At 41.6% G+C, this 11,386-nt stretch overlaps 1 protein-coding gene across 1 annotated transcript in view; it reads right to left on the bottom strand.

Annotated features, from left to right (window-relative positions):
* Nucleotides 1-11,386, bottom strand: part of ABCF2 (ATP-binding cassette, sub-family F (GCN20), member 2) — a 17,413-nt gene that overhangs the window by 2,576 nt on the left and 3,451 nt on the right. The window contains exons 2-10 of the mRNA XM_006895190.1: nucleotides 4,473-4,685; nucleotides 3,860-4,042; nucleotides 3,608-3,779; nucleotides 2,429-2,524; nucleotides 1,555-1,657; nucleotides 1,101-1,196; nucleotides 804-923; nucleotides 413-502; nucleotides 6-89 (exon numbers count right to left, since the gene is read on the bottom strand). Coding sequence (XP_006895252.1) covers nucleotides 6-89; nucleotides 413-502; nucleotides 804-923; nucleotides 1,101-1,196; nucleotides 1,555-1,657; nucleotides 2,429-2,524; nucleotides 3,608-3,779; nucleotides 3,860-4,042; nucleotides 4,473-4,685 — 1,157 coding nt within the window. The remainder of the gene's footprint in view (nucleotides 1-5; nucleotides 90-412; nucleotides 503-803; nucleotides 924-1,100; nucleotides 1,197-1,554; nucleotides 1,658-2,428; nucleotides 2,525-3,607; nucleotides 3,780-3,859; nucleotides 4,043-4,472; nucleotides 4,686-11,386) is intronic.

Genomic DNA, 11,386 nt, shown 5'->3' with positions numbered 1-11,386 from the left:
AGCGTTGACTTCCCTGCTCCATTGGGCCCTACCAGAGCCACTCGTGTGTCGAGGTCAATACCAAACTCTAGGTTGTTGTAGATGCAAGGCTGTGGTTGGGCAGTATGAGAGAGACAAGAATTTGATGGGTGAATAAGGAAGGGCAGCCCTGAGCCCTCGTCACCATGAGGGAGGTCCGCTCAGACAGCAGACTCCACTCATGACCTCCAACTGCTACCTTAGCTGTCAGTTCTCTTTCCAAGCACATGAAAAAGGCCACTTGAGTGCCTGGGTAATGCACTCCAGGTGCGATGGCTGAAATGGCCCCCCTGATGCTCTTAACAATGAACATGAAAACCTCCTCTTGTAAACTCACCCCACTTCCCAACCATTCATTACGTTTCCCTATAGACATTTTCTGGTCTGAACTTACCCCATCTTTTGTATACTTGAAGCTCACATTTTGTACCATAATGACCGGTGGAGGGATCTTGCCACATGGTGGGAAATAAAAGGATAATGTCTAGGAAAAGAAGAGAATACTTATCTAGGCTTTTGTCGTTGCTAAGTGCTGTCAAGTCAATTCTGATTCACAGTGACTACACAGAACTGTCTCAGAGGGTGTTCTGGTCTGCACTCTATGGGAACAGACTGCAATGTCTTATCTCCCATGGAAGCACTGAAGGGTTTGAACTGTGAACCTTTAAGTTAACAGTCGAGCACTTAACCAATGCACAACCAGGGCTCCTTTTTTATCAAGGAGCTCCCTTTAATCACTTTATAAAAAGCTCTCAGTTCATCAAATCCATCCAACTGGACCTTACCTTGTCACTCACAACTCGTTCTGTCAGACCTGAGGCCATCATTTTCTGTAGTGTCTTTTCTTTGCTCTGGGCTTGCCGTGCCAGCTTGGCACTGCCATGGCCAAACCTAGCAATGTAGTTCTGTAAGAGACCAGAAAGGGTGCATTTAGGGCACCGAATAACCCATCTTAAGCAAAGGATTTAAGTGACCATAACTTCTTCCTAATCCCTTCCACACCCTCTAGGTTCGAAAATGCCAACATCTAACTTTCCTGCTCGTCTCACTGGAGTGTGAGCATGGGTCTCAGACGGTACTACCTTCATGTGTGCGATCTGGTCCTGCTCCCAGTGGAAGCGCTTCATCTGGTTCTCCTCAAGTTCCAGCCGCGTCTTCACATACTGATCATAGTTACCCTGTGGAAACACCAGGGAGGGGCAGCAGTTCTAGTCTAGGTACCAGTTCTGATGAGCATTTAGGAGGATGAGGGGTGGTGCATCCTAATCTAGAATCTAAGCCCTTTAAAAGTCTTTTAGTGTTGGCGTGACCAAAGCCAAACTCCAGGTCAAATCCTTAGGCGAGCCCACAGCGGCTGCCAACAATTACTTTAGGACAGAGTAATCTTGTCTACAGTAAGGCTACAGGACTCCTGGGCCCTATCGTTTTATAGTAACAGGGCGAAAGAGGATGATAAATCTTTTTTTCTAAAAGGGTAACTGCAGAGAGAACTGGCAAGCAGAGATAGAACTGTGCAGGAAATCAGGGCCTACTCACCGTATAATACTTCAGTTTCTTGTTGTGCATGTGAATGATGTTGGTACAGACACCATTCAGAAAATCTTGGGAATGGGAGACGAGGACCAGTATACGCTTAAAACTGCAAAGCCAAAGAGTCAATCACAAACAGGAGGCAGACCATGCAAGTGAACCCAGCCAGACCCAGAATGTCTCCATCTTCTGCCCTCCTTAAACCTGAGCACCTTTTAGCTTTACTGTCCAATTCCCAGCTCTCAGCAGGTACCTAGGACACAATGCACAGTCTTTCCGTAACACTGATGCCTTTCAGAATTCTGAGTTTCCTTTATTGTTTTTTTCTAATTTCCAAGAGAATGGAATGGAGGTGGTAATAAAGGTCATGGTCTAAAAAAAAGTATACATTTAAGAATACACCCTAAGTATATACAAAACTACGGGACAGAAGAGCTGTGCTGACATGAGAAAGGACATCAGTGACACTTTTTCAGGGGTCACTGTAGCTTATTTAAATGTTAGTACAAAATGCCAGGATATTTAGTTTTTAGTCACAGAAAGGTTGTTGCCATTAAGACTTTGACACTGCGTGATGATCTTTGACTGTAGTCCCCTTCACAGGGTGCATACAATTTTTTCTTTTTTAAAACCCCAGATGTCTTTAATAAAGTTGTTGTTTTAAGTATAGGGAAAATGCAAAAAAGTTAATGTTTCAGACTGAAAAAAAAAAAAAAATCAAACAAGTCAAGCCCTTAGGTAGAGACCACTTTTCAATCTGGCCTTATTTTCCTTACTGCTTTAATTGTCAATATGGCTTCTGAATATCAATTCCCTCTGGAATCTGTTCAATTGCCCCTCAGACTCTCCCAAGCCCCTGATCTTATTCCTGCCCTCTTACGTTTTTAGTTCTTCTTCTAACCACACACAAGCGTCGAGGTCCAAGTGATTGGTGGGCTCATCCAGCAGCAGCATGAAGGGCCGAATAAAGAGGGCTCTGAGGAACAGGAAGGGAGACAGAGGGCACCTCAGTCCAACAGGTACTGGCAGGTAACCAACTACCAATTGCTACGTGCAATTCTGCTGAGGCTCTGGGAAAGTCTTGGAACCAATTCTGGGTTTTATAGCTCAGAACAAAGTTGAGAACGTTGAGAAAAACCACAGTTGTAGAGCAGAGATTAACAGATAGAAAAAAGGGCTTAGAGACCCAGGGAAGGTTGTAGAGGTACTTAGAAGTTTGTAAGTCTTATATACTGAAGTTAGTGACCCTCAGGAAGACAACAGTGTACTAAAAAGACAACATTTCTGGTTACTGTCATCCAGCATTCTGACTTATTACATCTGCAGGACAGCCTGAGAAACAAGGGCTCATGACGCTGACATAGTGAATGCTTGTTTAAACTTGAGAACCACTGCTCCATGCTTTAAGACAGACAGGCACTTTATCTAATCCATCAGGTCTTATGGGCTTACCTACTAAGCAGAGAATGGAAGGGTCGGGGAAATGTGAGGAGTCAGCTATTTATCCAGGGACTCACAGCAAGGAAGTTATGGGGACCTTGTTTTAGATAAAAGATAACTATGCTGAGAGTCATCTAATATTGTTCTTTATAGCAAGAATTAGCAGGATTGAAGCATAAAAGAGGGTTGCGGTCAGAGGAGAGGAAGGAACCATACCTACTGCTCCCTTTTACTTAGGGCTGGACCCAGAAGCCACAGTCTACTGGAGACCCAGAGATCAGTTACTCTGACCTCTTCCAAAAGAAAGCTCACCACCGAGCACCCATGCATGCTGTCCATGTCAGTGCTAATAAAAAGTGCCCCGTCTGACAATGACTGGGCACTGACTAAACTACTCCACTGGAGCAAGCACTAAATTCTATGAGATGGTGGTGGTGTTGTTGATTGCCTTTGAGTCAAGCATGACTTACAGCAACCCTATGAACAAAAGGCTTGAAGCCCCTCTACAACTATCGACATTTATCAAAGCTCACAGGGTTTCCGGAGGCATGTCATTTAGGAAGTGGATGCCACTCTTGCTTCCAAGCTCCAAAATTATGCATAGGAAGGAAGAACTCACCTGGCAAGGGCGACCCTCATCCTCCAGCCCCCACTGAAGTCTTTAAGCTTCTTGCGCTGCATGGCAGGTGTGAAGCCCAGTCCATGTAGAATCCTGGAGGCCCTCATCTCTGCCTTGTCAGCATCCAGCTCTTCCAGGCGCTCATACAGCTCCATCAGCTTCTCACATTCCGCTAAGAGAGAGGACTGTGAGTCTCCTAGAGGGCTTCCCAAGAGGAAGACTGCCCCCACCTTCCCTCAGGTCGCGGCCTACCATCCTCATGTGCAAGCCGCTCAGCTTCCTGCTCCAGCATGGCCCTCTCTGTGTCCACTTCCATTACACACTCCAAGGGTGTCTTATCACTAGGTGGCATCTCTCTAGTCAGATGATAGATGTCAATATGCTCAGGGATGGGCACTTCTCGTTTTCCAATAGCAGAGAGCAGCATGGACTTTCCTGAGAGGGACAGTGAGGAATGAGAAGACAGCAATGTTCCCCATCAGCCCCCTATACCAACTCCCCAGTCCCAGCCAAACCAGTATCCCACCATTTTAGTCATGTACCTTTACTTCCTTTCACTCATGCAAATCCTACATCCCACTCTTGGGATATTTCCCTAACTTTCCTCAAATGTTGTCCACCTCCGCTATGGAGGCTCAAACCGCCCTCCTCTCATCAACTCTTATAGCATCTACTATCTGTACCTACTCATCTGGCACTTACCATATCCTCTGCACCGCTAGTTCTTTTTCCCAGAGCATATCTGGACTCCTACCCATACCATAAACTCCTTGCTTTGTTCATACTAGGCGCTAAATTAAATGCTTGCTGAGTGACCGATGAGTCAAGAAGAGCTACCTCCCACCTTGCCTTCTAAGAGTCTCACCAATTCCATTTAAGCCAATAAGACCATAGCGTCTGCCTGAGTTCAATTCCAGTTTGGTGTCACTGAGCAGCTCTTGACCATGAAAGGTGAGTGAGAGGTTGATAATGTGGACATCGGTACTGTTGGGGTGAGAGGCTAGGACGCCAGTGACAGCTCGAGCTGCAGCCTTCTTCAATTCAAAGTCTTCTAGCTCCTTGGTCAGCATATCTACTTCTGCAGACAGAAAAGAAGTGTGGGAAAAGGTCTGTAAACAGACTGAGCTCTCGTACAGAGGCATGCCCCTAAAGGACTTGAGTTCAAAAATCATGTCAAGCAGACATAAAGGTTTAAAAAGTTATAAACAGAGTGTTATCCTGTACACAAATATACTCAAATACCTGGTTTCTGGGATATCTTTTTACTATGTAACTTATCTTTACATTTCTAAATTCTTTTTTCTTGGGTGATATAACTACCAAGGAGGCTAGAACCCTATATTGACCTCTATGAGTATGTGCTAAAGAATTAACTTTGTAGCCCAAAAGAAAATAGACGCTACAGAGATACAATTATTTTATTCCAGGTTCTAGAGAACTTTTAGATGGTGGGAGCAGTAATTTATGCTGTAACACAATTCATGAAGATAATGTTCTACACATCAGTCTGGTAGGTAATCTCTGAGGTGTTAAAAGCTGAAGAACACTGTGGAGGACATGATACTGAGTGAAATATCTCAGTCACAAAAGGACAAGTACTGCATAGTTCCACTGTTGTAAAAGGGGGCTGACATCGGGGTTGGGGGGAGACTGAGAACGAGGGGATAAATAATGCATTGGAATAGATGAGGGAGAGAACTGTTTAAAAGGGATATGTTACCAGGTATTATTGTCATGACAGGAGTCCAGAACAGACTGCATAGTAGAGTGGACTTGGGGGGAGGGATTATGTAACAATGAAAGAATTTTTCTTTTACTTTTCAAAGAGAAGAGTGAGCTAAAATGCAACAATGAATGAAAGGAAATCTAAAGTCTCTGTAAACTTTCCTTAATTAAGAAAAAAAAGAAATAAAGGAAGGAAAAAAACCCCCAAAAACATAGTGGGTATGAACTGTTGAATGGAAGTCACTTGCTCTGTAAATCTCCATTCAAATGAAATTTGAAAAAATTTTCCACTAGCAATATTTTATAGTTTTCAGTGTATAATTACTATACTTTTGCTCATTTGTTGGGAAATACTTTTATGCCATTACAAATCAAGCATTTATGCCAATGTATAGAAATACATTTTCTTTTTGCATGTTGCTCTTGAACAAAAATAATAAAAAACCTGAAGAACAGCCACTGAAGATATAGCTGTCGGTTTATTCCTGTCCAAAGCAATGTCAGGTGAAGAAAACTGTACCAAATGAACCACAGCCTCTACCAGCCTGAAACCACAAAAACTAGATGCTGCCTAGTTAATACTGCTGAGAGCTCTGCTTAAATATCTGACGGCCCCAGACAGAGCAGGAGAAAATTGTAGAACAAAATTTTAAATCATATAAAAGTTAAAAGACAAGACTTACTAGTCGGACAGTGACTAGTGGAATTCCCCAAAACTATGGCCTTTAGACACCCTTCAAACCTGGACTTTTTTTTTTAATTATGTGTGTGTGGGTGTGTGTGTACTGTCAAATCAGATCTGACTGGTACAGGAGGAGATTGTCCCTCCTTCCCTGGCAGAGCATCTGGTGGATCTGAACCGTGCGCCTCTGGGATTGAAACCTGGACTTTAACCCACACTTTTCAGCCAGTTAACAGACCTATAAAGTGGATAAATAACATCAGTGAGCAACATGGTCCTCAGAACCATTCATTTGCTGAAAAACAAGTCAGAAGGCAGTAAGGTAACGAGGTGGGGTAGGAGTAGGTGGGATATGTGGCAAAAAAGGAAAAGGTAAGAAGGATCAATGGAAACAGAGCCAGACCAGGAAAACTCAAAAGTTCCCAAAATAGGAAAAGTTCAGAAATGCAAACTGTGATAGTTCTACCACCCTAAGTTTTCCAACATGCTTTCATCTTTAGTTGGGACTGTGTTACATGATTCACTATTTAATCGTCTTTAATCAAATTTAATATTTAGAAGACACACTTTCAGAGACTTGATAAACGAAGAGGTCACATAGTTTAGCTGATATCAACTAGGCTGGTACATGACAAAGCCCTAATTTGAACCCAGGCCGTGTGACACCAATGTCCATGAGCTTTACTATTTTGCTATATTACTTTTCTTTACCATGGGAGAAAGATGGGCAATCTCCTCTTATGTGATTTATTGCCTCAGAAAACTCCCCAAAGGGTCAGTTATGAGCCAGTTCCAACTCAAAAGCAGAGATGAGATTAGATAAGAGTCCATAAAGTACTTTTATATTGGGACAGAAATGGGAGAGGAATTCTACTAAGTTCCACCCAAAAGAGAGAATAAAGGTGATATATTTATAAATCCATGAATTGCCAAATGAACAAACAAATCTGCCTTGGAAGAAGGATACTCTACTTAGAGAAAACACAGATGGTGAGACTTCATCTCATACTTTGGGCAAGTTATTGAGAGAAACCAGTCCTTGGAAAAGGAGAGTGAGTGAGTGAGTGAAAGAACCACAATGAGATGGAACGACACAGTGAAGGCCACAATGGGTTTAAGCACAGCAGAGGATGAAAAGATGGTGCAGGATTGTCTAGAGTTATGACCTTTTGTACATAAGGCTGTTGTGAGTCAGAGTTGACTTCATGCCACCTAACAAGATTTACATAATGCTTGGAAGGGTGGAGGGGCAGCAAAAGAGAGGAAGATCCCCAATGAGATGGACTGACACAATGACTGCAACAATGGGCTCAAGTTTGTCAGACTGTGAGGATGGCACAGGATAGGACAGGGTTCAGGTCTTTTCAAAGGGTCGCTATGATTTATACTTGAAGGGACTGAACAACAGTAACATTTACAATCTCAAACTACAGCCCTGGTAAGGTAGTCGTTAAATGTTCAGTTACAAAAGTCAGGGGTTTGAACAGGAGAAAGACGCGGCAGCCTGCTTCCATAAAGGCTATGACCTTAATTGAGGTTAGGTCTGATGGCCTAGTGGTAAAGAACCTGTGCTACAATTCCAAAGACATATAGTTTGAAGTTACCATCTGCTCCATGGGAGAAAAATGGGCAGTCTCTTGTGAGATTTACTGCCTCTGAAAACCCACTAGGGGGTTAATTACGGGTTGGTTCTGAATGAGGGCACAAAACAAACACCATCAAAGATAAACACCCTTGAAAATTCTACGGAACAGTTTGGCTCTGTCCTAAAGGTCACTTTAGGGAGGTTTGGTGGCCTAGTGGATAAGGATTTACTTACTCTGCCACCCCAAAAGAGGGTCAGCTATGAACAAGTTCCACTACGGTGGCAACCTATTATTGTCGTAAAGGTTTACTCTGAGTTGGAATTAATTACTTGATAGCCATTAGTTTAATTGAGTAGGTTTTGTTTACTCTTCAGGAGTCAGAAACTACACATCAGGTTCTACTAGCATTAGAATTCCTTATTCCACCCCCACCATCAGTTTTCCCCTATGACTGCAGTTGTTATTGTGGACCACTAAAGTTGGAACTCACCAATAGCTGACCCTCCAGTGGGTTTACAGAGGCAGTAAATTGCACAGGAGACTGCCTATCTTTCTTTGGCAGAAGAGCTGGTGAATTCGAACCATGCATCTTTGCATTTGCAGCACAACTCCTTACCATTAAACCACCAGTTATTATTGTAGAAACCTTAACGTGAAAAAGTCTGTATGTATCGTATGGAAAGAGATGGGACAGTGAAGTAATGGACAAGCAGGCTGGGGGAGAGCAATTCTAAGAAAACATGGCCATGGTGAGCCTTAGATTATGCTGTGCATACCCTACTATGGTGGGTGACTGGAGTTAGTGCATCACCCAGCCTGCCATGAAACCTACTCTACCTCTGTAAGAAGCCAAGTACAAGCCTGGGCAGGAACTGGATCACCAGTCAGATGGCAAACACAGGATACATTTCTTCTTTTTTTGCCTTTGTTCCTAGCTCATGGCTATTTGTGAAATATTTTTTTATTAAATGGCATAGCAAGATCAGGATGAAGGGAGGGAAAAAAACCACCCAGAGTCTGTTCTATAATGAGCTCTGGTACTGTAGTACATTACACGTTGGGTTGCTAACCAAAAGATGAGTGGTTCAAACCCACCAGCTGGCAGTCTCCCCCAGTAAAGATGTACAGCCTTGGTAATCAGATGGACTGATCATAATTAACTGGATAGTAGTGGCTTTGTGTTGTTTTAGGAAGGTTTCTTTTTAAGGGGGTGGTGTCTTTTCTATATGGATGAATTATCAGGCTTCCCACAGCCTCATTTTGTGCAAATCCTCTTACAGATTCTGAGATGAGAAGAAAGAAACTCAGTCTACAGATAGAGGGTCAGTAAACTTTTTTTTCTCCTTTTTTTTAGAACATGAAATTTATAAAAAAGATGAAAGGAGACTTCCATTTGAGGAAAAAGCTGGCATCTTTACTAGGACTCCTTTTTATTGTTGTTAGGCATCATCAAGTCAAGTAAGACTCTGAATAGATCTGAACCCTATTCCCATCCTGTGCCATCTTTACATTTTTTTACACACAGTCATCACTGTGTCAATCCATCTGATTGAGGGTGTTCTTCTCTTTCGCCAACCCTCCACCTTTCTAAGCATGATGTCCCTCTCCGAGGACTAGCCTCTCCTAATAATATTCCTGAAGTATGTGAAACAAAGCTTTATCATATTTGCCTCCAAGGAGCACTCTGATTGTACTTTCTCCAAGACATATCTGTTTGTTTTAAGTAAACTTTTCTTCAAGGCTAAAAGATCTTAGGTTCTGTGGATCAAGTTTAGTGGTTAAAAGTAAAACTATTATATAGGTATTCATATAATAATTTTAAAATGAAACCACTTAAATGGAAGAACCATTTTAACTTGAGGAGAGGCTACTTTCTGTTATAATGGTAGAATTGTGTAGTTTTGATAAACTATATAGCCCTCAAAGTCAAAATATTTTCTATTTGGCTCTTTAAAGAAAAAGTCTGCTAGTCTCTCATCTAAATATCTCTGTCTACTCAGGTAAGGAAAAGTTAAAAATTAAAGGAAATGATACAACATTTCCTTTTGCTATTTTCCAGTATCTATGACACAATCAGAGTCACCTCATCTGGACCGCATCTGGAACTACAAGGCTTAATAAAAGACTTCAATGCCCTAACCTACAACATATTAGAAAACAGACCCAAAATATAAGTGAGTAACACCAAACAAATGGAGAAGAGGGAAAACACCCCAAAAACAAAATCTAAAAACTCATTCTGGCATAAATTTGATAGCACAGAATACACTGTGGACTCCTAAGAAGTTCTTCTTTACACATCTCCCAAATGAGGCGGCTTACTACTCTCATCGTGGGCCAGTGTGGACCAGCTGAACTCTCAACACTGTCTTTAAGACTCACATTCTAAATAAGATTGAACTGAACATCCAAGGTCACTTTCCTATTTACACTGATGAAAAGTCAAAGATCTTGTATTAGTGACACGGGAATATTACAGCTGGATTCTCTGGGACATTATTCTCTGAGGGGAAGTGTCAAAATGAAATCTGTAACAGAACAGTGGACAATGGACCATGTAAAGCAGGATTTTGTTTTCTCTTATTTACTGAGGAAGTTCCCACAGAGTTAATGATTAATACTACTAAACCACAGTTCCTGTCTCTACTTTAGAAATCCTGCTCAGCTACTCCCATCAGTCTTACCTCTGCTCCCCTTTACAATTCAGATCATTAATACACTTCTCCAAGGCCTGACCATTTTTTTATTGACCTTTTCCAGAATTCTAAGTTTCTTTTTAAAAAAACCCTTTTGGTCTTATTATAACATATTACTAAGTCTCTTCCTCTTTATTAAATCTTCATGTAAAAGAGATAATGGATGTAATTTATGTGTTTGCCTTCAAGGCTGTCATTCAAGTAAGTGTTCGCAAGATGTGGGTTTGGGTTGGATTAGGAGAAAGTTTGCTATCTTTAGGTAAGCCTTGAGACAAATATCAAATGTAGCTACTACAAAAATCATGGCCTCAAAACTTAAGTGTTAGGGCACTCTGGTGGCCTAGTGGCAAGAAACTTAAATGTTAAAAGGATAAAAATGTGATGACGATTTGAGAGACAAAGGATAATCTGAATGAAGCAGCAGGCCCAATGGGAAGTTTTGGAAGAACATGAAAGAGGGGTTTAGAATATTAAGGGCCGGGAATGCATTTTATCACATACTGTGCACTGTTTCCCCAACGCAAAAAAAAAAAAAAACACAACCAAACCTCTACTTTGGAAGTATGTGAAGGCTGTATTTATATTTATAGTACCATGATATACAACGCATGGAGCCCGGTGGCCTAGTTAATAAAACAGTGTGCTACTATTCCAGAAGCAATGCCTCTTTGGTGGTTGGAATCCTTCAGCAACTCTGTGGGAGAAAGATGGATAATCTCCTTCCATGTGATACAGAGCTTCTGAAAAGCCACTGGAAGTTGAGCTACAATTTGATGTCAACTCAACAGGAGTGAGTAAATGAATAAATTGCACTGTGCCTAACACTTACTGAAGTTCTCAAGAAGTTATTTTCCAAACGTAAATAACTGAATGAAAAACAATTCTTTCCCAGGCAAACAAAAACCTATGAAACAACTCCTAAGATACTCTTGTTAGAATAGTTACTGATTCTGGGAGGATAAAAACATAATATGGCCATGACTGGGTACTACAAGAAATAAAAAATGAAATTAATGAGTTTCTTGAAACAAATGACAATGAAAACACCACTTACCAAAACCTCTGGGAAACAGCCAAAGCAGTACTCAGA

Source organism: Elephantulus edwardii, unplaced genomic scaffold, assembly GCF_000299155.1.
Source record: "Elephantulus edwardii isolate Elephantulus edwardi_28Jun2011 unplaced genomic scaffold, EleEdw1.0 scaffold00161, whole genome shotgun sequence".
NCBI lineage: Eukaryota > Metazoa > Chordata > Mammalia > Macroscelidea > Macroscelididae > Elephantulus > Elephantulus edwardii.
The sequence above is the reverse complement of the archived record's forward strand: the minus strand, read 5'-3'. Positions and strand labels throughout refer to the sequence as shown.